The 27,083-nt window shown below is 41.1% G+C and overlaps 1 protein-coding gene across 20 annotated transcripts in view; it reads right to left on the reverse strand.

The window, feature by feature from the left end:
• KCNMA1 (potassium calcium-activated channel subfamily M alpha 1) overlaps nt 1-27,083 on the reverse strand; it is a 771,897-nt gene that overhangs the window by 27,159 nt on the left and 717,655 nt on the right. For 13 of the 20 annotated variants that reach the window (XM_056113556.1, XM_056113555.1, XM_056113566.1 and 10 more), the window contains 2 exons: nt 16,540-16,653; nt 10,892-11,022 (listed from right to left, as the gene is read on the reverse strand). In XM_056113556.1, the coding sequence (XP_055969531.1) occupies nt 10,892-11,022; nt 16,540-16,653 (245 nt within the window). Of the gene's footprint in view, nt 1-10,891; nt 11,023-15,696; nt 15,778-16,539; nt 16,654-27,083 lie in introns of all 20 variants that reach the window. The other 7 variants (XM_056113550.1, XM_056113549.1, XM_056113548.1 and 4 more) reach the window with 1 other exon arrangement.

Below are 27,083 nucleotides of genomic sequence, written 5' to 3' on the forward strand. Positions count from 1 at the left end.
TTCGTAGCACTGTAGCACTGTCCTCCCCTTGTTCATCGATTTGCTCGAGCGGGCCCAGTAATGTCTCCATTGTGAGACTTGTTGTTACTGTGTTTGGCATATTGAATTTGCCACAGATAGCTTGCCAGGCTTTGCCGTGTGGGTGAGATACTCTTGGTAGTTTGCCGGGCTCTCCAAGAGGGGTGGAGGAATCGAACCTGAGTCGGTTGGGTCGGCCACGTGCAAGGCAAATGCCCTACCACTAGGCTATCATTCCGGCCAATAATGGTTTTATATATATATATTTGCTATATATATATATATATTTGCAATGGTTCAATGGTTTTATTTTTAAAAGAGTTGGTAGGCTGTGAAGACAAGAGAGATTTTGTGCACTTTGGTGGGAATGTAAACTGATACAGTCATGGTGGATAACAATTTGAAAATTCTCAAAAAAATAAAAAATAGAACCATTATGAAATAATATATTATAAAATAATAATAATAAAACTATGAAATCACTATCTTGAAGAGATATATGAACTTCCACCTTTTCACTTTCCACATTCAGTGCCTAGCATTTATAGTAATGAAGATATGGAAGTATCCTAAGTAATGCACACACACACACACACACACACACACACACACATACACGGAATGAATCTTTCCATCTGCACCAACATGAATAAATTTGAGGGAAATATGCTAAATATAAGTCAACAGGGAAAGATAAATACCATATGATCTCACAAATCTAAAAAATAAATTAAAAAGAGAGCAGAACAGTTGTCAGGTGGAGTGAGGGCAAAAAAGGTGAAGGTGGTCAAGAGGCACAAACTTACAGTGATAAGAATAACTATGCAGATAGAACACTGGTGATATATTTAACACCAAAATGACCTTCAAAAGCCAGAGTGCATGAGATAACATTTATATGCCCATGACAGTGGTGTATTTGGTGCAACTGAATTTATGGAAGTAACCTGGTAATATGCATCAAGAGCTTTAAAAGTGTTTACATTTATAAAAGAATAGTCAATTTACTTCTAGATAATAAGTGAAAATTTTACCCAATATTCATTTATTATAAACTTTTTTCTTAGAGTTAATTTCTGTTACAACAAAATGTCCTAAAAAATAATTGACCCATGCTAGAGTAATGGCTATGTGGATCCTGGAACATTCATATAATAAGATCAGATGAAGTTCTATGGAAGTTTGGCAACTCATGATACAGAGAATAATGGCAAGTAAATTGCTCTGGCTGAAACACTAACTGAAAAGAAAATAAATGACCAGGATATGTAACTGGCGAATGTACATTTATTTGTCTACTAAAAGGAAAAATTAAAAAACAACCACACTGGTTTATTCATTTTCGGAATAAGGGCCATTAAAATTCTCTTGTCAGTATGTAACTGTGCTTTCCAAATTTTCCATACCTAACATGGATAACTATTCTAATAAAAACACAATAAATGGTTTTTAAACAAAGAATACGCCAAGATCTGATGTTGAAGGCATAAGTCTGGGAGGTCGACATGAAAGGATATTGTTTTGTCAGCTCTCTGGGACTTGACTTTAATCGGTTTCACCTTCTGTGATGGTATCGGTTACACTGAAACAGTATAATCTTTTCGATCAGTCACTGACATTTATTGAGCACCTACTAATCCTTAGGTCTTGGTTTAGTTTAAAATTGTACACTATTCAAAGACTATGCCACTAGCAAAATTGCCCATCATCTGATACAATTTCAGGAGAATCACAAGCTTTCACAGGTTCCTGAACAACTTTGAAACACAACTCTAAATTCTTTCCTTGCCCTCTGACTAGGTATTGCAGCCTATATTGCTCCCCTGAGTTTTTCCCTGCAGGTATCAAGGAGAGTAACCCGGGCCGCAGTTTCTGATAGAACAGAATAATGCCTTTCTGTCAGTAGAATATTCTCTCTCCCGTTTTGATGGTTGCAGTTTAGTAGACACCTATTGACTAGCAATGGAGATGCATGCTGAGAAATGCATCCCTGGGTGATTCTCTCATTATACAAATGCCATAGAGTTACTAACACGAATTCAGATGGTACAGTTTTCTTCAAATCTAGGCTAGACACAGGGTCTCCACTATTGGATTCCCATCAATGAGACCCCCACATCAACTGAACCATCATATGCCACACATTGCCTGTACTGTCAGCATTGCATGTTCTGAGCATCTATCAAGGTCTTTTTGTGAGTTGTGCAATTTTTTAGGAAGAGAATGTTTTCCCTACAAAAAGGTGTTAAATTAGTTACATGGAAAGCATGTACTTCTTCTCATGGTAGGGTATTGTTTCAATATAGCATACAGCATTCTGCAACTAAGCATCATATCCAGAGCCAAATTTATGCCTAGAAAGTTGTTGCACAGCATTGTGGGGAATACTGACATCCTATTCGTATGTCAGCTACTAATCACTATTCTTGTGGAGGATGTGGCAGCTAGAACTGTTTGGAATGAGTCACTTAAATATTGGGAAGAGCCAAAATAGGGTTCAGTTTATTGTCTGGAACCTGGGAAGACTATAGGATATAGGAATTCCCTTTCCCATCTCCAACACCACAATTCTACACTTGGTCTTTGATTATGTGTACAGATTCCAGAACTCAGTATGCTTTTAACTCCCTGTCCTGCCTGTGAAGGTAGGATGCAATCCCTGTGAAGATGGGAGGAATCTGTAATGTTTCAATGCTTCAAATGCCTCATACATGTAAGGGGGATTTTTAAAAAGCACCCAATTTACAGATGTGTTAAATGAGATGCTTTGTATAACTTCTATTGCACAAATAGCACTAGATAAATAAAAGGTTGTTTTTTTTTGGGGGGGGGGGGCGGGTTGGAAAGCAATGAGATCTAAAACACTTCCTGGGCCTCTGTGTTTTTAGTTCTGATATCTGAGAGCTGACCCAGATCACAGGGGTGGCCCTCTGATCTCTGTTTTGATCACTCTCAGGTCCTGTAAGTGGACAGTGAAATGGGAAACCACAAAATGCTTGGGGAGAAAAAAAAATCTGGTCCCAGTAAGGAAGCCTGAGCAGGCAGCGCCATCTAGCCCACCCCAGACAGACCCCTCTCCCCTGCCTGTGTCTCCAACACTCAGCAGCATCTTCTTCTCCTTTAAAAATTTTTTTTGAACATATAATTACCAGAGCTTATGTTTCACAGTTAATGCTGTCAAGCCTTTTAAACTAATTGGTCTTTTATAGAAAATTTAACTGAAAATTAACACATCTTTTAATAACATTGCCTTAACTTTAATGGCACTTTGCCTTTCGTTTATAATTGCTCTAAAATTGTCATTTTCCATGTCATAGCTGCCATTTTTTATATTTGCTAGTTTTCATGGTGTAGATTTTTTATTTTTAGCGTTTTTCGTTCATCAGGGATGAGAACTCTCCCCTTTCCTGCCCTCCTCCGCCCCCTCCCCCCCCCCACCAGCCCAAGCCTGCCTGGTTTGATGTGACAGTGGCAGGATGTTCTGAGTCCAACAGAACAAAACACTGCTCACCACGCTGACACAGGAGCAGGCTCAGCTGCCTCAGGACAGCCTGCGGATATTCTGTCTTGGTGTTAGCAGTTGAAACAGCTCTTGAGTGAAGTTTAAGGAAAGGAACTGCAGAGGAGTCATTTGTTTGTGCAGCTGATAGCACACGGTGCTAAGTTAGCTCACAATGACCGAAAGCTTGGTCTTTTCTGTAGCATACTGTAAGTGCTCAACACTTAATGAAAGTACAGTTTAATCGGGGCCACCATCCAGACAATTATATCAATTGTCAATATAATTGACAATTATATCAATTGGGCTAGAGCGATAGCACAGCAGCAGGGCGTTTGCCTTGCACGCAGCCAACATGCCGACCCGAGTTCGATTCCTCCACCCCTCTCGGAGAGCCCGGCAAGCTACCGAGAGTATTCGATATGCCAAACACAGTAACAACAAAGTCTCCAATGGAGACGTTACTGGGCCCGCTCCGGCAAATCGACGAACAACGGGAGGGCCTTTACTTTACTTTACTTTACTTTACTTTACTTTTGTATATATATATACTCTATTTGTATCCACATAAGTTCAGTTACTGCTGGCAAAAAGAGGTCAGCTCTCTGACAAAAGAGAAGAGAATACAGAAATATTTCTTCTACTACCTAGTTTCCAAAATCTTATCACCCAATGTATTTATATAGGTGTATATGTATACCTATGTGATCTATCATCCTTCTATATACAGATACATGTGTGTGAAAGTCTTAGTACACATGTGAATATGTTCATACACATAGATGAACATATAAACTGATAAGAAATCCACTCAGTGCCAGAGCGGTAGTACAGCAAGTAAGGCGCTTGCCTTGCATGTGGTTGACCTGGTTTCAGTCCCCGTCATGCCGTATGTTCCCCCCAAGCCTGCCAGGAGTGATTCTTGAGTGCAGAACCAGGATTAACCTTTAAACACTACTAGGTGTGGCCCCCAAAGCAAAATAAAAATAAATAAGAAAATCTACTCATTTGTAGTTATAATTAATCTTAAACAACTGTCTCCTCAGTGGAAGATTTTCATTTATGTTTGTCTTTACCTTAAACAGTGTGGGGTGGATAACATAGTTCCCAACAGCAGTTGTACCCAACTAGTCTCAGCGAGTGGGAAGGCATGCAAGAGTTTCTGGTGAGCTGGGACTCAAAGCTTTAAGTTCTAATCTATCGCCCCGTGCTGCATGTTCATGCATCCTTACCTTTACCATGCAATACTAACTCACTGCACAGGCAAACCTCAGTCATGGGCATTGTGGGGCAGTGGTCAAAGCAAAGGCACCCTGAGCATAAAATGCTCACTGGAGTTTCTCTTTGGATACTGGATGATTCAGCAGTAGGGCGTCTCTCTCAGGATCATACCTGCTCAGGAGTTGTAAGACTTCTCAGATTTCAGGTACACTTGCAGAAGTGGGGAGGAGTGTTTATCTGACCTCTTTACATGGTTACGGTTATGATACAGATATTTCTTTATTTTTTCAGATTAAGTATACCCTGACAACTTAAAAGTTCATGAGACCTTATTTTCTAATACTATGACAAACACTATCAAGCTATGTGTATTAGAACTCACTAACTCCTAGATGACGTTTTTATTTCTCCCCAGTATTGTTTGTCTTTGTACCTTTCTTTCATCATTGAGGGTTCACTATTGTTGATGTCAGTTTGGGGAAACTAAGAGCTCAGGGGAAAAATGGGCATTTTGTGTTCATCCTTCTGATTGACTCAGAGGATGAATGAATGGTCAGAACACTGATGATACTACCAAACTATCAAACCACAGGGTATTGTAAGGCAGGCTCACAAAATAGAATCTGATAGCTGGTAAAGGCAGGTCAAGTAGTGCCTAGTGGGGTGAATGTAATAAGCCAGTGGAATGTAACAGGTCATGGACAGCTAAAGGGAGTACTGGTTCAACACTCACAAATTACTGAAAATACTACATGACCCTAATCAAAAGAAGCTAAAAACCCAATTGTTATGTAATTGTGATTTTTTGTAAGGGAAAATATTATATCTATGCTACAATTAAAACATGTAAGTTAACAAAGCCCATTTAAAATCAAACATATGAGGAAATGCAGAGTCTGTCAATGAGATGGGTAGCCCTGTCAGGTGCTATTTTAAGACTTCCTATGTAATAAATGTACTACTAGGACCGTGATGTTTAGCTAAGCCTATGGCAGTATTTTGAAGTGACTCTCTTAATTTTTTCTAAAGTGAATACACAAAGATATGGTGTCAGATGATAAAAAAAATAACCAGAAATTCCTCTTTAGGAATCAACCTAGTAAAGGGCTTATCACACCAGCAAACACACAGAGACAGCAATGGCACCATAAAGAGGCTGGTAGTTCCGGAAAAAAAATAAAGCATATAAATTAAGCAAGATTAAAGTGTCTAATTCCTGACTTAGAACTTAACCACATTCTAACCCTAATGGCCTTCAGTTGTTCCCTTTGACAAACCAAACCAAAGCTAGTCTTACTTAATGCCAAATCCTCTCTTTTGATTTTTCAATGTTAGGCTCATAGTTTCCTCCTAAGAAAGTTTTATGTTTGCCATGGTGGCTAGAACAAGTCTCCACACGCATTCATGTTCATGGACGGTGTCAAGTCAATGATCCTTCTTGGACATTATTCATTTATTCACCACATAGTTACCATTCCTTTGCGAGTTACTGCCCACTTGAAAGTTTAGAAGAAAAACATGCACACAGGGCCTTCATGTTTCCTCTTCACTTCTGAATTTTCACAAATGGAGACTAGTGCTTTGCATTTAGTAAGTGCCCAATTAACGCACTGATCCGTCACAGCAAAGGCATCGTCTGATAAGCATTCAAACAAACCACCCAAAAACCTTAACTCAGGGTTCGTGCTTGGTTTGCACGTGGCCAAGTGGTGTTTAATCCCTGACATCACTTATGGTTCCTCTGCTCCACCAAGAGTGATCCCTAAGCAAAAATCCAGAAATAAGCACTGACCACTGCCAGGTGTGGCTCAAAAACCTAATTTAACAAAGAAATGAAATGAAAAATGAAACCTTAACTCAGAGTTCTTTGCCCCCTCGCCTATACCCAGACAGTTAGTAGGAAAGCAAAGATCTCATTCGCGTGCATGTGGCCGTACCAGAAACTAAGGAGAGCTGAGGGGGCAGGGAACTCCTGGGATACCGTCCTAGAGAGACCCAGCCACAAGTGACAGAGCAGCCATCCCCAACAGGGGACACAGACCACAGGTTTCAGATGCAGATTTTAAAGTAGGAGAGTGTATACTGAGTAGAATATGGTGTAGGAACAAAACCAGGCCATGAGACACTGGAGGTGAGCAGGTAGCAAGGGACAGAATGAGAGCAGTCATATATGAGTCAAAGAACCCTGGATATTTGCAAGGGACCTGCGCCAAACTACCTGAGCTGTACAATCAACTTTAACATCTTAGGATAATTAAATATATAAAATTTCAAAGTAAAAACTTAACTCATTTTATCACTAAACTCCTATAAGGTAAAAACTATTACTATAGCCACTAAATTTTCTATTATTTTAAATATAAAAAACCAAGACACAGAGAGATTAAGGAAACACATTGAATGGCAGGGCTACCATCATGCCTTGCCTTCTTTTTCTAGGGAAGCCTCAGGTAGAATGCACCTGGGGCTGAGGGAAGGGGAAAGCATGGATGCAGAGAAAAGAAATCAAGACTCATATGCCAGTTTCGGTTCTAAATACCAAGAGTCTTTCTCTCTCCCTCTCTCTGTCTCTCTCTCTCTCTCTCTCTCTCTCTCTCTCTCTCTCTATATATATATATATATATATATATATATATCTGTGTGTAGCAAGTTGGTACATTCTTCTAAAAAATACATGTCTTAGTTGTCATCTCAAATATAATTAGTTCCTCTTTTCATGTGTTTCTGCTGTTGATTTGCAGGATGAAGCCAGGAGGCCATGACTGTAACATCCCTTTCTTTTCCAAGGATGCCTATGATGAATCAAAACATTATTCTTTTAACAAATGAAGCATTTAGCAGCAGGAGTTGAGTTATGAAGGAAAACATTCAGGGAATGTTTAGACACATGATTAAATGGCAATTTTAGGAGAAGCGCCAGCAAAAAGAGATCATTGACATCAAGAGAGATGTATGTGTGGATGTGGGGACGTTACTTGTGAGACAGTGCCTGAAGGGAATGCCTACCCCTGGCTACTACTCTTTGGAGGAATCTGATTTTCTTAATTTATATTCCTGCCAACCCTTTCACTCCTTTAGATATTGCCTTGTTACCTGACTAATTTATTCCTCCTGACCCCTCTTCCCCAATGTAGGGTGCAGATAAAATGCAAAGAAATCACACACAACATTTTACAGAAAGGCCTATATTTAGTTGTACCTGTTGAACCAGACCTCATATTTAAACTTGTTCATTATAGACTATCACAGCAAGATTTCAGATCACTGTAGAGGCATCCTGATTAATGACTAGAGAAATCACTTGTGTTTGTTTCAACACAAACCAGATTGACACATTTTATTGTCCAAGAGATCAGATAATATAGAAAAGTGCCTTTCACACTATCTGACTTGGCAGCGTAGGCTAGAGAGATAATTTAAAAGGCTGCAGCACATGCCTGGAAAAATCTAAGCCCTTAATTCCATCACTAGTCCCCTTGGCGCCATGATCACTCTCAGTATAGTTCTGGTGGCCCTCAGCACCAGCGAACTAACCTGAGGGCCAAGCTGAGCCATGTTGGAAGAGTTTATCTTCCAGGAATAGTCCCCAAGTACCCTGAGTATTTCTTGAGTATGTCCCAACCCCAAGAAAGGAATTGCTGATAGTGATAATTACGAAGAGAGTTATTAGCTTCTGATACCCCCTTCCCAAAGGCTAGAATACAGAAGAAATGTTGTTCTTAGGTTATCCATGCCTTAGCCACCATCTATCAAATGTTTTACCTTATATTTCAACCCCAACTAAACCACTTTGATTTGTTATCTAGATTTCTGAGAACTGATCCCCAGGGATTTTATAGACTCACAGCTATGTAATTCAAATCCAGATGTGCATTCCCCTGGCCCCCACTCCTTGGCTACCCTGTGCCCCCTACTGAGTAGAGGTAAAGTCCTGTTCAATAATATTGTTCAGACCAATATTATTTGCAGACAGGACTAGTGTCATATGTGTGTTGCCAAGGTCCCACCCAGGGTCCATGTTCTGAAGAGATTTACAGTAATTCCACTGCCACCATTTTGAAATTCCTAAAAATATGTGGGGAAAGGCCAGCTCCTCTTTGGAATATTATTGACTATCTGAGGGGTAGAAATATGAAAAATATTATGGATTTGGATTTAACAAAATCTTAAATGTATTTATTAGAATAAGTATTTGTAATTCTAAAGCAAACAAAATTAAAACTTGCCATAAACAATTTAATCATTCCTCAGTGCAAATGGTCTTCTAAAATCTCTCTAATTAAGATCAGAAGTAAAATGAAATTTCCAAAGTGATTAATTACAGAAATATGTTTGAAACTGAATTTGGAAACTAGGAGGAACACTCGAGAGAATATGGTCCTGTAATGAGCACATCCTGTAGTCTGCCTCACACATTGACACCTGTGCTTCAATTTTTGTTAATTCAACCACATTTGCATGTGAACCACCAATGGTACACACCCGTGTCAGTGATTAAATGGTTTGAACTAAATCCTAAATCCTGAGCAGGTAGAAGAGTTAGGCTGACATCAGGACATCAGAAAAGTACCAAGGAAACCTAGAGTGGTTTTCTCTCAGGCCTGCCTCTCGTGCTAGGCATGAAAAGCAGTGGAATGGCATGAGGGTCAGACAGCCTGAATTCAAATGAATGTTGCTTCATAATTATTTTAAAACCCAGAATTCTGACTTTTAAACTAAGACATGCTTACAGCTGGATGGCATTCAAGAATATAGAATCATCTAAATAAGACATAGAAAGTTTTGTGATTTCTTTTTGTTCCACAAATAGAGGTCCTTCTGGGATTACCTTTAATGAATAGACAAGAAGAATGCATAATTAGAATATCAGTTGTTTACCACATTTAAGAGAAGAACCTACTTAAGCAATCTAAGAAATGTATGTATATAAAAACTCTCTGAACTATATAAATAGTTTAAAGTGAAACTCTCTTTCAAGAATTCACCAAAAGTTAGATTCTATCCAACTTATGTCTATCGTGAATTTGAGAGTTCACAATGAAGAAGTTTTTCTATCTAATAAGTAAAGGTTCAGTAGGAGCATTTCACAATCTGCAGGCTATGATTCATTTTAATGTCTGATTTTGCCTTTTACAATTCAAGATGATGACATTAAACTGGGAACCAATTGTCTATTGTACTCTCAATTTTGAAAGTGGAAAACATGGTTTGGTCATCAAAAAAAAAAAGCTTTTGCTCCCTTAGCTAGCCATCTCTTCGACCCTTTCCTTTCTTTGTCATCACCCCATCTCTTTCTGGGCAGCACAGAGATGCCAGGTCTTGTCCCCCTGCTCTGGCCTCTTCGAGAACATTCAACACAGGGACTGGTCATGACCTAGAAGCTGACTGTGATATTTTGTCTAGTCCACATCTGCTCATATTCAAGCTATTTTCAAGCCCAATCAGTTTTACTGACAAAATTCTTTCAAATCCACCCAGTCCCTTCAGCACTCTGAGACCCAGGGTAGAATGTGTCTTACTCAAGCTTCTCACTGCCATTTGGCCCCCCGGACCCTCCACACAGCAATCACTGAAAGCCCCTTAAACAGAAACTGATCACACCATTCATCATCTTAAAGCCATTCTATATTTCCTCATTCTTTTTTAAGAAATAGACAAAGCAAACAAACTGACAACATGGAAAGGGGTTTTCTGGCCTTGTGGATCCAAGCTGGCCTGTCTGCTCCTTTCCCCTTCTCACTAGCCATAGAGAATTTTTTGCCTTCCTTGAGACTGTGAGATTCTCCTAATCACATGTGTTGGCATCTGCTTTCCTTCCTTGAGAGATACCCTCTAACCACAAAAAAAAAAAAAAGAAATCTCTCATTTGTTCAGACCTTAGCGTAAAATATATTATTTCCATCGAAACTCTTTCTCTGATTCCAAGACCAGGTCACATGCTCCCCTATATATTTATTCATAGTCATATGCCTCTTCATCCCTCCCAACCTAAAGAATATATAATTAGATATTTGTATGTGATTATTTAACATCTAGAAGGGAGCGTCTAGATGCAGGTGTTGCTTTCTACTGGAGCTCAATCTCCAGTCCCATGCACTGAAGTCTGATGTCATGGGTGCTTCATTTATACACAAATCCTCCCTCCCTACTCACCGCACTCATTAGTGAGTCCAGAACACTGACGGCAAAAGCTGTCCCACATGCAAAGGGTTGTGTGAGGTACAGTTCTGTGTCAGGATCATCATCGTCGTCTTGGTCCAAAAACTGAACATTAGTATCATTCACTAGAAAAAGCAAAGAATAAAAATTAGCTCACAGGGCAACCAGTATTGGTAGCAGAGAGAGACAGAAAGACTGGGGTTGGGGCGGGGGGAGGAGAGAGAGAGAGAGAGAGAAGGGAGAGAGAGAGAGAGAGAGAGAGAAAGAGAGAGAGAGAGAGAGAAACTCCAAAATAAGTCACTGAAAAGAAAAGAAAGCATGAAAGAAGCTGGAGATGGATCTTGGTCAGTTAGACTCAATGGACTGCGCCCATGTGATCTTTCAAGTTTCAAAAGTCTCATAACAGTGAGTTCAAGCCTGATGACAGACTGCTGGGGGACAATTACAAGTACACAGTGCTGGTTAGTCCTTTGGTATAGTTTTAGAATCATGACCGAAAAACACCCAGAGGTGCTTTTGGTAGCCAAGTCCTTTGAGAGACAGACATGTTTCAATGATGAGCAGCCATGAGTAGCCATGCCAGGACCATGAGTTTAGCCAAAAGAAAGCAACTTACTGAGATGAAAAGCAAGAGAATTGGAGCAGTGTGGGGGTAAATAGGAAGAAATTCACCTGCAGGCACAACTCACAACCTGCCAAGGGATCTGTGTGGGTGATGCAGGTGGGTGTGCCCAGACCCACACCTGCCAGACACCTGGGTGCGGTGATCCCTGGCTGTCTCCAGCTGCTGGTTGGCAAAGATTTGCTCTGCATTCCAAGTTGCACAGGGACACCCACATTCTCCCTTTCCCCTCCTAAATAGCTCAGTCTTCGATGCGCTCAAGCAAACGCAGCATTTGATACCGTCTTTCATTTCCATGGGAGGATTCCTCAAGGACTCCTCCAGCACACACGAGCAGACTGATTAGTTGTGTCACAGAGATGTCTTTAACTTATTAAAAATTAAATGACAAATTAATTTTCATTCCCATCTCGGCTTCAGAAATTATCAGTCTTACAGAGCAAGAAATGGAGGTGGGGAAGCTGTGTGGGGAGAGGAGGTAAGAGGTTGTGATTTCTGGAATAATTATCGAGCTTGCGGGAAAAGAGATGAGGTTTTCTTTTCTCCTGATTTCTTTGTAAATGTACCAGCAGTTAACTTGCTATCCTAGAGTTATTGCTTTAACTTTTCCCCCTGGAAGTAACTTTTTAGATAACTTTTTCTTTTTTAAAAAAATTTTTTTGTTTATTATATGAGGTAGAATAAATGATAACAGGTTAAAAGACTAAAAGGCCCTCCCGTTGATCGTCGATTTGCTCGAGCGGGCCCAGTAACGTCTCCATTGGAGACTTTGTTGTTACTGTGTCTGGCATATCGAATACTCTCGGTAGCTTGCCGGGCTCTCCGAGAGGGGCGGAGGAATCGAACTCGGGTCGGCCATGTTGGCCGCTTGGAAGGCGAACACCCTACCCGCTGTGCTATTGCTCCTGGAGCAATAGCACAGCGGGTAGGGCTTTTGCCTTGCACGCAGCCAACATGGCCGACCCAGGTTCGATTCCCAGCATCCCACATGGTCCCCCGAGCACCGCCAGGAGTAATTCCTGAGTGCATGAGCCAGGAGTAACCCCTGAGCATCGCCGTGTATGACCCAAAAAGCAAAAAAAAAAAAAAAAGAAACTGAAAAAGACTAGGTGTGGTATTATTTTTAAGTGACACTATCTTGCTTCCTTATTGACAGATTCTTGAGGGAAAATATTTATTTATTCTGTTCTCCCAACATTGACCATGCCTTAGTCTCCATTTTCTTAGCAGCATTGAACAGCGTACGATGGGCAAAGTACAAGATCTGACAACCAGGCATTGAATCCATGTTCCATCACTGGGGAAAAGCATTTCATCATTCTATATTTCTGTTCTCTTTCTAAAATAAAGAAACCATAAGGATGTCAAGTTCTGTAAAGCCAGATGGAGTGCAGATACTGAAAATCCTGCTGTCCTGACTTATCTGTAGTATACAGAATAACAATACCATGGAAGAGAAGATATCAAAGCCAAGCAAACCATTAATCTTAGATTCCAGGAATGAAAATATCCAAGAAGGGGAAAATGGAAGAAATGGAAGGGGGAAATAGGAGGCATGGCCTGAAGGTAAAACATTGGCCAATAAACTTGCCTTGAACAAGTTTAGTTGTGTAGAGGCAAGTTATGCACCAGAACCAAGCACAGGAGCAAAACTACAATAATTGTGTGTTTCAAGGGGGTGGTCTAGGCATGGCGGGAGAGGACCTGGGGACATTGATGGAAGGATGCTGACCTAGAGGTGTAACTGGAACTGACGCACTATATGCATGAAACTCAATTATTAACAGCTTTGTAATTAACACTAACTAAATACAAAATAAAAACTGTAGCACTGTAGCACTGCCCTCCCGTTCATCAATTTGCTTGAGTGGGTACCAATAACATCTCCATTGTGAGACTTGTTGTTACTGTTTTTTGCATATGGAATATGCCACGGGGAGCTTGCCAGGCTCTGCTGTGCGGGCAGGATACTCTTGGTAGCTTGCCGGGCTCTCCGAGAAGGATGGAGGAATCGAACATTGGTTGGCCATGTACAAGGCAATGCCCTACCCACTGTGCAATTGCTCCAGCCCACAAAATAAAAAAAGCAAAAATAAAATTAAAACAAGGAGCTGTTTTCTATGAGTTCGTGCTTGGTAAGCTTGTGCTGTACACTGGTGACTGAGTGCCTCTCACCATTGTCCTTCTTACACTAAACACTTCATCTGCCCTCTGCATTATGAACACCCCAAGCTGTCCATTGGCTCTCAGAGGTCAGAAGACCTTGCTTAGATTTTTAGTAAATTGTCCGAGAGTACCTAGTCTCAGAAAGAAAGCAGTTGAAATTACCCAAGCCTAAATATGTATGTTGATGTTCAGATAAGTGGGAGTGAGGTCAAAAGGCTCAAAACAAACTTGTTTCTCATGGGGCATCTAGGAGCCTTTGACCAGCTCCATCTATTTAGACTTCCCAGAAGATGAGAGCCTACTGCACAGTTTTAAAAACTTGTTCCTCTGTGGCACCCCTGTGTTTCTTCAAAGGCATCTCTAGACTGGTGTCATGTGGAACGCACCTCAGAACATGGTGGTGAAGAGTAAATACTTGTGTCTCTGAGGAGATAGAGCACTGAGAAAGAACAGTGCTTTATCTCCTCAGAGACACAAGTATTTACTCTTCACCACCATGTTCTGAGGGCCTCAGCCACAAGTGAAGGATGATGTGAAGACAGGGAAGTTTCTCTGAACTCATGGAAGAAATGGGGAGAGACCATGTTTCTTCATGAGATTCAATTAAAGAGACCCAGTGCCTGAAGGTTGCCTGCCATATAGGCCCCAAGCTTTTCTTTTCTCTTTCATTAATCATAAACCAGGATAATTCTAGTTAGTTGGCAGCAAATGAATTACAGGAGAAGAAGAGAAAAAAAAAAAACACCCACAACTTCTTCCAGTAATGACCTTGAGGGGTTGCCGAATGTTTCTGAGTTGAAGCTGCTGGGATGAATTTTCTAAACCGAGATCAGAATCTATCCCAAAGTTCTGAGACGAGCAGTTCAGAGACTCCTGTTTTTAAACAACATCTCTAACCATGAAAGAGACACCTTTTCTGCTGCTGGAGATGGAGAAGAGTGCAATGCTCCTGGGCTCAAGTGAATTTGTCCTGATATAACGCAGTGCTGAACGGTGGACAATTTATCCCTTAGTTTCTAGACACCTTATGTGCAAGAACAGTGCTAAAAGCCTGCTCTCTTATTTTGAAATATATTCGGGGGCCACAAAAATGACATGTCAGTCTCATTTGTGAGTCATTTGAAGGCAGCTACTCACCACCCCTCTAGCCACCCCTCCACAGAGCAGCACTTTTGCTGTCTCTATTTCGAAGATCAATCCCTAGTTCTCAGACCTGCCACTGAGGGGTGTCTTTCATGGAATTATTAACCAAGTCATAGGGAATAGTGGGAGTGCCTGACCGATGCCCTGATCACAGGAGGGGGCCCTTCATCTTCCTGAGCCTACCCTGAATCTCACAAAGGGGTTCTGGGCCAGCAGAGCGAAGGTCAGAGTGCTGGCTCTGCTAGCTCACCCACTTTGTACCCTTCCTCAAATCTGGCTTTAGTAAGATGATCCCCTAGGAGCTAGCTGCTTTTATGGCTTCAGAACCAGAACTTCTGAGAAAGGACCTGGTGGGGATAGATGTGCAAGGAGGAGGGAAAAATAAAATAAACAGCTGGAGGGAAGGCACTATCTTAGGTTTCTTATCTTAAAATTTTTATATTTCTCCTTTGACTTCCTCTGAGAGCTGTGAAGACATGTCAGTCAAACTGACAGTGTGTTGGAAGAGGAATATAAGGGAGAAGGTGGGGGTGTAGGGGGACACATGGAAAGGGTGGAAAAAACAGAAAAAAATGGCCTAAGCAAAAAAAAAAAAAAGAATTAAAGTAAAGATGCTTTAGAAACAACTGCCAGGTCAGATGGGTGCGATCAAAGGTTTACTGATGGGGGGGGGGGGGGGGGATCATTAAGAAAGGCCAGAACAAGGCAGTCGATTCCAACCAGAGCCACAAATAAAAAGCATTCAAAGCAGTGCCATGGGGTAGCCTTTCTGTTACAGCCAGTGAAATAAAAACAAGCTGATGAGAGTTGGAAACACCAACAACAGAACAAAAGGAGATACTGATGTGAAGAAAACAGTGCTTCTTACCCAGTTCTGTTATCATTAGAATGTGCGTCCCACTGTTTTTTTCCTGATTGACTGATACCAAAGGCAACTTGCCAGGCTTAGCTAATTGGATACAGCATTAAAGGATTGGGGAAGGGGAGTGGAGGAAAGTACAGAAAAAGAAAAGAGTAAGGGAATAACAGAGGAAACATTCTACAGTAAAGGGACCCAGGAACATGGTATTAATCATGTAGGGAGGAGAACACTCAGTCATTTCTCAAATTCCCCAAAATAGCAGAGAGCCCCATGGCCGGGTTAGCAGTTGCTTTATACAGGACACTGATCATGGTTCTAAAAAAATCCATCATTTTCAGGACCAGAATGGCCTTCATGAAAATGACTTTTGCCTGAGAAATTTAAGTAGCATAGATCAAATGAAGAGTTACCACACAGTAGCTCCTACCCAGTTCTCAAAATAATTTGGCCAAAATCTGAGGATTCATCCCTCAGTGGAGAATTGTGATTGTGGAAGTTGACGGCAGATGCTTTCAACATAATCACAGAAATAATCCATGAGCCCATCACCTTTTCCACCTCCTCTACATTCCTAACCAATGCCCCCATCTCAAATCTATCATCTTATATTTCTTTGAAACAGAAACCAACATGAAGGGAACTGTCTATTCATCTCAGAAGAAAGCTAGATCAACTTTCCTTTTGGAGTCTGTCATATTCCCACCCAATCTCTCACCCACCTCCCCACAATAAACACCAATAAACATCACTATTATGCTGAAAGACCTAAAAGAACAAGAAACCTCCTTATAAGTTTGGAAGAGATGACAAAAAAAAATAAACCCACCCAAAGCAAGCATTCACCCCTACCTAGTTCTGTAATGATGGGGATGTTGACCCCAGTTGTGATGGATGGCTGGCGTAACATCCCATGCACTGGGCTGTTGTCTGGAGAGGATCTGTCCATTCCTGGAGGGGTGAACCCTAGTGGAAAGGAAAACGAGGAGAAGACAAATTAAATGTGGAAAATTTAGGAATTGGAAGTACTTAGTTATATACAATTTAAAAAATAGTTCATGGATCCATTGGCATTGGCCCAGCTTTACAGATTCACAACTAAATATCTAAAGATATGCAAGCCAAGCCACTAAAATGTACCAGGTACATTGGTCTCCCAACTGAAACCTCTGGGGCACCCTCAGGAGGGAGAATGGGCTTGAGTCCCCAGCCTGCTGAAGCCCTGGCAGCCGTGCCTATACCACAGAACTGTCACCATGGGCCAACTCCACGCTTCACAACTTCTCTCTGCAGAGATCCCAAACAGACGAAAATTCTTGGTACACTGGTTTTCAGGCCGAAAACTCTGAGGTATTCTTGGAGCAGGGGCTGGGCAGCATCCTCCCAACCCCTGTACTTCCAGAAGCCCCAGCAGCCACACCCACATCCCACAGCCACTGCCATGTAAACTCATCCATTGGCCCAGGTCTACAGATCTGGAGTTCATGGAACATATGCAGCTGCATGACACCTCCAAATTCCAGAATACTGGCATCCCAATAGGAGTACACCAAATTAGAGGGGAAAGCAACATTGAAACTAGTTAATTTTGATAAACAAAAACAATAACACAGAAGGTTGAACTAGCAATGAACAGCTTTGTAAACCCTCAGACAAGGACTTAATGACACCATGGTGCGACATAACAATTTTCACAAATATTCTTTTGCTGAGGTAATCTTTGATAATTCCATTAACCAATTAGTCATAACTAGCAATATAAAATAAATTAGTTTATCCCTACTAAGGGGTCAGGCTTAAGGGGATGGTTGGGGAAATGGGGACCAATAGTGGAGGGAAGTTCACACTAGTGTTGGAATACTGAATGCCTGTAATAACCGTATTATGATGAATTTCAAAAACCAAGATGTTTAAATAAACTTAAAAAGTAGTTTATGCATTATTTACAGGTCAACAGTTAGTGCTCCCAGGACAGATTCAAATGCATTGCTAGCCTGCAACAAAGAGAACACCATTGCAAAATATTTTAACTCTCTTTGATAGTTTTCTAACAATCAATCTTTAAAGTCAGTTATTGATCTTGCTCACAGATTTTGGTCGCCTCTCCCTCCAGACACATCAAAGAACTGTAGAAACATGAACAGAGCAGAGAATATCATTACTTCTGATGCAAGTATTTGACTTGCCACCTTTCCCAGCCTGTGGCAACTGTAGGAACACAGGTTACTATGGATATGAAGGCTGGGCAGCAGTTCTGGACAATAGCCCAGACCCACAAAGCATGTTGAGTGAGTGAAAAATCAATCTATGCTGCTTTAAGTTACTGAGATTTGTTTCGTTATTGTTGCAGCTATTTTTGTCACCACAACATAATCTAACCTAGCCCGACTGTTATCATAAACCAATTGATTGCCTATCCTCTTGCTGATGAATGAGTAGCAAGCCTGGTTTTTTGTTTTGTTTTTGTTTGTTTTTGCATAGTTTTCACAGGATGGAAACCAGCCAGTAGAATGACACTGGCTGAACTGAATAACAAAAAGACTGAGTGATGGGAAGAACTCCGTATCTCTTAAATTAATAACCTGTGGAATCCAAATCAGGATCTCTTCCATCAGATATTTTTTAGTCTTTCATGGAATTTTTTAATATATAAAATGTTATTCTGGGCTGAAGCGATAGCACAGTGGGTAGGGCGTTTGCCTTGCACGCAGCCAACGTGGCCAACTCAAGTTCAATTCCTCCATCCTCTTGGAGAGCCCTGCAAGCTACCGAGAGTATCTTGCCTGCATGGCAAAGCCTCGCAAGCTATCCATGACGTATTCGATATGCCAAACACAGTAACAAGGCTCACTATGTTACTGGGCCCGCTCGAGCAAATTGATGAATAACAGGAGGACAGTGACAGTGAAAATGTTATTCTAGAGGCTAGACAGATACCTCAGAGGGTAGGCCTTTGTTCTGCATGTGGAAAACCTGGGTTTGATTCCTGGCACCCCATATGGTCCCCTGAGAACTCGAGTGACCCCTGAGCATGCACCCAGAAATAAACCCTGAGAACCACTGGTTATAGCAAAAAATATTATTTTATATATTAAAGTCATATACATGTGATTATAATATAGCACTGCACTGTAGCACTGTCCTCCCCTTGTTCATCGATTTGCTCGAGCAGGCACCAGTAATGTCTCCATTGTGAGACTTGTTGTTACTGTTTTTGGCATATCAATTACATCAAGGGTAGCTTGCCAGGCTTTGCCGTGCAGGCGGAATACTCTCGGTAGCTTGCCGGGCTTTCTGAGAGGGGCGGATGAATCGAACCTGGGTCAGCCTTGTGCAAGGCAAATGCCCTACCCACTATGCTATTGCTCCAGCCCGTGATTATAATATATGTGTCATTATATATGTGTGTGTGACTTTCTATGGTTAAATAAACCAAACTTGAGGTGGTAAGACTAAGACTTTTGCTGGCTTAGTTTCTTTGGTTCTGATATGAAAATACCACATAGATTATTAGAATAAGCTTGACCCAATCATTACTCTAAGATCAGTGAGGCAAGCAGCCATCCCACCTAAGGAGAATGACTAGCCCTTTAAAGGTGTGCATAAAGACGTATAGACATGAGGCATTTAGACCTCATACACTCATTAATTTTACAAAGTGGTGCACAAAGTCGGTTGAAACCTAAGCTCCATTTTCAATGCAATTCTTCCTTCACTTTGGCGAACAAGCAGAGAGATGTGCACATTCACTTCGGTGCCTCCTCTTTGCTCTTAGTGGGCAGACTGCTAGGTGGACTGCTCAACTGTTGTAGTCTCTAGCTAAGTTCCTGTGGACAAAATTCCAATTGTGTAATCAGATCTGACTCACTTTCTGGTAATGAGAATGGGGCTTATTCTGTCATTATGTAACAGGGGAAGTTTTAGTGATCAGGGTTGAACTGAAGGGCATTCAATAATTGCCCCTAGTTTGGGGAGTAGAAAATTCATGAAATGCCAGAAAATATAATCTATCTCATCTGTTAATATCACATCCACTGGATATGCTGCTTGCAGAAATAAAAAGGAAATTTTATTTACTACTCTTTCCTTGATTGCACTTATTATAATTCTTTGTGAATGACAGTGTAGTGTCCGTCTTTATGCACTTTTGAATATATGTTTTTCAGCCAGCCACAAAACTAAGAATATGCATTTTTAAACGTTAGCTGTTTTCCTTCCCTAGAATAGCGAAGAGGAAAACTAAACTGTTTTCATCAGAAGTTTCATTCAAAAGCATGAAAAACGGCAAGTGACAGCTGTGCAGATTCAGTGGATGTGACGTTTTTGAATTTCTTCAACTTGACAAGTAAACACCTTAAATCCGTAATGCTATATGCATAATACATGGCCTGTATTTTGACATCCATCATCAAATGCTGACTTGAGGAAATACGGGTTTGTACGTCAAGGAATAGCACCCATAAAATGGAGAAATGCAGGTCACACGGCATTAGGAAAACTGTATTTCATTATGGAACCTGCAACAAGCCAAAGCATCCTTTTATTTCATCTTATTTAAAGATTCCATTTCTACCTGTGAAAAGACTCGATTCTTTTGCATGAAACCTTCATTTAGAAATGACATGCTTGCCTTACAGACCTCTTTCATTTTGCTTTCATATTCTGTTTTCCCCTTCAGTCCTCAAGCCTGGTTCCATTAGCAACTGACAAACTATGGTGGAAGTTCAAAGACATCGTCCCATTAAATTAAGGTCCTGTCCTCCCCTGTGCATCACTCCATGGACAGGGTGCTCTTGTTGGCCAAAAGCCTTTAGTAATGATAAAGTCTCCATTTATTTCACTACTTAATTTTAAGGGACCACACTCCGGGGTGTTCACCTAAGGGTTGAATGGACCATACCCAGGGTCATACTTGAGCTATCTCCAAAGCCCTTAGCTACTTTTCCAATAGATTTTTGGATTTGTTTTGGGCCACACCCAGCAACACTCAGGACTCACTACTGGCTTGTGCTCAGGGATTATTCCTGGCAGCTCTTGGGGGACCAAGAATAAATGAGGGTTGGCTGCAGGTAAGGCAAGCACCTTAACCCCAAAATACCTCTCTGGCCTCTCCAGGCACAGATTTTTTTAAAAAGCAAAGGTCATTTCTTCTATTTCCCCCATCATGTAGAGTTATGTTCAAGATAAACAGAATGTAGGAGTCAGTCTTAAAGGTCTTGTAAAGGGGAACTGACATGGCTGACCCAAACTCCCCCCTAGGTAACCCTAGAAGGATCCATCTCTGAATTAGCAAACTCAGATTTGAACACAGGGAAATAGTCTCCAGAATCTTCCTAAACCCTAGCACCTTACATCATCATTCTTCAACCACTAGCCCATAGACCAGAGCTGGGCCACAAGCATAGGAAGGTTGAAAACCACTGGTTTACCACTCTGGTTATAACTGTCAATCCATGCAGGACAGGTGTGAGTTTCAGGGTAAAAAAGACTGAAATGTCACTTTAAACTGCTCCTCTTGTTGCTTCCAATTATTTGTTGGAGCTGTACATGGGGCTTTTTCATGGACCACCTCATTTATTTCTCTGTAGCAAAGCTCTAAGTGGAGGCACTGTTAATATTCCCATTTTTTGTTAGACAGGGAAATAAGACACAGAGCATCCACTTAACTTCCTCAAGCACATCCATTTGGTCTGGGGTCTGGGATGTGGTCAGAGAGTCCGATCCAGTGGCCATGGAGAACCTGCTCCAGGCTACCTCCTTCCCTGCATGTTTCTCCTTTCTATGTGTTGTGTGGGGCAGGCAAGTTTGAAGCCTGAGCCAGACTTATTCTTTTATTGTTTTCACTTTTAAACAATAGCAGATAACCACTGGGACCCATTGTAGTTATGCTTAACTTGCTTTGGTATGGTAGCATGTGCAACTCAGTACATATAATAAATGTTTTATTACAGTACTTTTCCATGGGGGAAACACAAAGCACTTTCTAAATCTTCCCTAGTTAAATCCCCAAGCCTTTACAGCGAGAGAGGGAGATGGGAATCTTTTTACATCACCTCCTCTAGAATAGATGGAGAATGAAGGTAAGTGCCAACCCCACTCCCATAGATTTAACATAAAGGAATTGGTTCAAATGGTGGGACAAATTATCTTTTATTGTGTGCATATAAATGATGGTTAGAAATCCATATGCTATGTTAAACTAGGGAAATAAATTAGACCGAGTCATCTCGGTTTGCTGAGACAGGTATTCAATATGAAGTTGTAAAAGGGAAAGATCACCGTTAAAAATGATCTATAAAGACATGTTAAAATCAAGAGAAACATCTCATATTGCATCATCTAGAAGATGAATTAAATTTCATGTTAATGTCAGGAACAAAAAAAATCCCAAAGCCAAATGTCAGATGAAGTGGAGATCAATAAAAATATTTTGATAAGTAAATGCAACAATGCTATTTAACACATGATTGGCAACTGCTGAAACATAAATTATCCAAATTTCCCATTGCTGCTTATGGGAAAATTATGCAGATTAGAACTTGATTAGGCTTATATCATGAGACTCAATTTGGACTTTTAATCTATTAAGCGCCAATAAATGAGGCATCTGAATAGCTCCCCTGAGCAAGTACAGTAATAGCCACAGCAGTCATTTTTGCAGTATGTATTCCAACACATTCTTCAGTAGCTGAAATAAAGAATATTCCATGTATAGAAGCACAATTGCTTCCTCACTTGTGGGGGGGGTGCGGTGGTAAATCTATGCACATAGGCTAAATGTGGGAAATAGACTCTTGGAAAAGTCTTCAAAAAAACCCACTGGAGTGGTTAGATTTGGTACCATTGGCCAGGGAAACCTCTCTTTAACCCTGCAGTATTTTTTTTCATAGCCATTTTTTGAGGCTTTCCACAAAGGTGGAGTCCTGGAATTCAGAAGTGGACCAGTATGGATGCAGTAAAAATAATTGTCATAACAGAAGCTACTGTTGTTATTGCCTAATGCTGGTTCTTGCCACTTAGGAGCTGAAGGTGGTGGTATCTCCAACAGAGAGCAGGGAGGGAGAGCACTGTCAGGCAGGGAAGTGGGGCACTACCCTGCCCACTTACATGGGGTCATTTACTTGGTTCCAAGCAACCCAGGCTTGGAGTTGATAACTGTCAGCTAAGTAACATCATTCATAGCCTAAAGACAGAGGAAGCTTAGAAACCATACAAAGACCCTATACTGAGAAACAGAACCAGGTTGACTGTGTCTCTTTGGCAGCTTGTGCAATAACTGTGAGAAATGCAAGAGCTTTGGAAACTCTCTCATGAAAAGCTCTCTTTACAGATGAACAAACTGGGTCTTAAAGTGAAGAAGTGACTACAGGCAGAACACTTACATCTGCTGATATCTACTCCCTAGAAATTCCTTCTCCACATGAATGAGTTAAGTGATGGAAGTAGTGGATGATATTAACCCCTGCTAGGCGGTTGCCACATAAAGCCTTCGCATGTTTAACAAGAGGGTTCCTTATTATTTTGGCCTCACAACTGATTTATAGTTGTACATACCCTTCAATCTGGGGTCAATACATATTCTCCCTGGAGCCTGATGTAAAAGATGTTCTTAAGCTTCTGCACCTCCAAAGAAACAGTGACCAAAATACAAAGACAGTCTACAGAATGGGAAAGGATATTCGCCGAATACACATCTGACAAGGGGTTGATATCCAGGATATACAAAATACTGGTTAAACTCCACAAGAAGAAAACATCCAACCCCATCCAAAAATGGGGCAATGAAATGAACAGAAACTTTCTCAAAGAAGAAATCCGAATGGCAAAAAAGCACATGAGAAAATGCTCTACATCATTAATCATCAGAGAGATGCAGATCAAAACCACAATGAGATACCATCTCACACCTCAGAGACTGGCCCACATTCAAAAGAACAAAAGCAACCAATGCTGGTGTGGATGTGGCGAGAAAGGGACACTCCTTCACTGTTGGTGGGAATGTCCACTGGTTCAGCCCTTCTGGACAACAGTATGGACGATTCTCAAAAAATTAGAAATTGAGCTCCCATTTGACCCAGCAATACCACTCCTGGGAATATATCCCAGAGAGGTAAAAATGTATAGTCGAAGTGACATCTGCACTTGTTTGTTCATTGCAGCACTCTTTACAATAGCCAGAAACTGGAAGAAACCTGAATGCCCAAGAACAGATGACTGGTTAAAGAAACTTTGGTACATCTACACAATGGAGTACTATATAGCTGTTAGAAAAGATGAAGTCATGAAATTTACATACAAGTGGTACAATATGGAAAGTATCATGCTAAGCGAAATGAGTCAGAAAGAGAGGGATAGACATAGAAAGATTGCATTCATCTGGGGAATATAAAGTAACAAAGTATGAGATTAATACCCAAGAATAGCTGAGATCAGCACCAGGAGGATTACCCCATAACTTAGAGGCCAGCCGGGTATCCTAGAGGAAAGGGCAGTTCAGATAGAGAAGGGAGCACCAAATAAAGGATGTTTGGAGGATCCTCCCAGGAGGGGAGATGCATGTCGAAAGTAGACTATGGATTGAACATGTTTGCCACTCAATGCCTCTTTTGCAGACCACAACACCCAAACGGAGAGAGAGAACACAGGGGATTGCCCTGCCACAGAGGCAGGGGGGGATGGGGGGATGGGGGTGGGAGGGATATTATCCATGGTGGTGAAAAACGGGCACTGGTGGAGGGATGGGTATCTGATCATTGTATAATTGAAACCCAAGCACAAAAAAAATTGTAAATCTACAACTGTAAAAAAATAAATAAATTAAAGGAAAAAAAAAAGATGTTCTTAAAACTCAGAAGAAAGTGAGTACTGTGCTGATTCTCATCAAGGGGCAAATAAAACTCTAGCACTGTCCTCCCATTGTTATCGATTTGCTCGAGCGGGCACCAGTAAAGTCTCACAACAAATTGTGAGACTTGCTGTTACTGTTTTTAGCATATTGAATATGTCACGGGGAGCTTGCCAGGCTTTGCTGGGCAGGCAAGATACTCTCCGTAGCTTGTCAGGCTCTCTGAGAGGGGGGAGGAATTGAATCTGGGTCGACCATGTCGGCCATGTGCAAGGCAAACGCCTTACCCACTGTACTATCTGAGTCCAATTAATGAAGAAGTAAAAAAATTGAGACTGGTCTTAAACCATTCAAGTCACTGAATCCAAAGGTCTCTAAAGCTAAAGGAGTCCCTTTATATTTCTCCCTTTTAATTTAAGCATTTTTTGATGTGAATTTCTTTCTACCTCCTGCAATCAAAATGCGCCCAAGTGCTATGCCAACTGGGGAATATGCCTGTTTTTCTTGGGTGAAAAACTGGCTTATGGGTGTCTGATTTGTCACTGAAACAATGGGCTTCATTCACAGTATCCTGTTTACTTCCAGTACCAGAAACAAGTCAATAGTTTCTGTCCTTTGTTTCACTTGTATACTCTAGGTAACTACAGGGCAATACTCCCCTTATAGCACAGCGGTAGGGCGTTTGCCTTGCACGCAGCCAACATGGCCGACCCGAGTTCGATTCCTCCGCCCCTCTCGGAGAGCCCGGCAAGCTACCGAGAGTATCTCGCCCGCACGGCAGAGCCTGGCAAGCTCCCCGTGACGTATTCGATATGCCAGACACAGTAGCAACAAACTCTCCAATGGAGACGTTACTGGGCCCGCTCAAGCAAATTGATGATCAACAGGAGGGCCTTTACTTTTACTTTACTCTAAGTAACATTGGTATGTTTGATAGTACTTTTCTTTAACCATATTTGATTAGCAATTTGAGAAGTTGACTTTCCTGACTATGTAAAACACCCGTCCTTTGTTAGAGTTTGCATTTTGTGATCTGAATTAAACTCAAGCAAACCAAACAAACAAATGATAACTGCTTGCCTCTTAAGTTTCAAGAGCACCACTTAAATACATGTCACATGCATGACACAAAAGTCACCTTCATGCAGATGGTCTCTTGTAGCAAATTCAAAGCCCTTATTGTTTTTGTGCCACTCAAGTGGGTGGATGAGTGGAAGGAAGGAACGAAGGAACGAACGAATGAACAAAAGCAGGGATGAAGAACAGATGGAAGAATGAAGTGGAAAAAGGCAGAAAGTGAAACATATCTCAAACACAAGTAGGACCACAGATTTGGATTCGTATCAAAATCTATTATCGACCTATCTAATATCTTCAGTAGGTTAATAATTCATGATATCAGTGAATCTCCCACAATTTCTAAATTGCTTCTTATTCCCTCCATATTTATCACTGGGACCTTGGAGTTTTGCAAACAGCACCCAGTTGTAACCCTGGAAGTCCGAGAGCACCACTGGGTCTCCTTGCTGACCTCAAGCACCTGAAGGTCTAGGCAGCAATGCCTCACTTGGCCCGAGCACCTCACCATCAGGGCCAGCATGACAGAATCAAGTATCACGGGACTTGCTCAATGCTCCAAGATAGCTAGGGATGCCTCCAACTCCCCAAAATGATATGTTCACTTTGGTGATATGAATCAAATAACTTGGCATTTACATATTCTTCAGCACAAGAAATTTCACCAATAATATTCTCGTACCTTTAGTATTTCTCATACCTGAAAAAAACCTACTGAGATTATAAATTAATAAAAGAAATACACCTAAAACCTTCATACCTTCATGTAATCTTTCTGAGTTGAAGGTAGCTCACTTATAAGGCAGATGAATTCAACTTATTGAGGATCCTAAAGTTACTTTTGCGAATGATTTAATTGGGAAGTTAGGGAAACAGTTTCTGGAGTGAAAATTACCAGTTTCAGGTGATTAAAACATTTCCAAGGTCCAGGTTCTTTGACTTTTCAGCCTGCCATTGTGTTATATCAACGCAAAGGATATGGAAGATTGATATTGCTCTAGAGAGTTCACCCACCCTGCTGGGCAGAAGATCTGAGCCATCTTAGCAGAGGAGCTGTACTTGGCCATGCTCATCCTTGTTCCCACTTTATTCACTTTCAAAAGGTAAACATCCCCTCTCTTCCCTACCAACCCTGCTCCTGCCCTTCCTTTACCTCCTCCAGGAAAACCAAATGAACTTCCTCTCTCCCACTCTGTCCCATTTAGTTATTTCATAAAAATATCCTCTGCACTGAATGAATTCCTTTCGTGTACTATTTTAAACTGTGATGTTACCAATGAGTAGTCCCCCTTATCTTTAAAGGATATGTTCAAAGACTCCCAGGGGATGCCCAAAACCACAGAGAGTCCCCAAATCCCAAATGAGTTTTTTCCCCTATACAAATATTCCTATGATAAAGTTTAGTTTATTAATGGTACAGTGAGGCATTAACACAATGACTAAGAATAAGGAATACTTATAATAATATAATGTT

Source organism: Sorex fumeus, unplaced genomic scaffold, assembly GCF_029834395.1.
Source record: "Sorex fumeus unplaced genomic scaffold, SorFum_2.1 ptg000020l, whole genome shotgun sequence".
NCBI lineage: Eukaryota > Metazoa > Chordata > Mammalia > Eulipotyphla > Soricidae > Sorex > Sorex fumeus.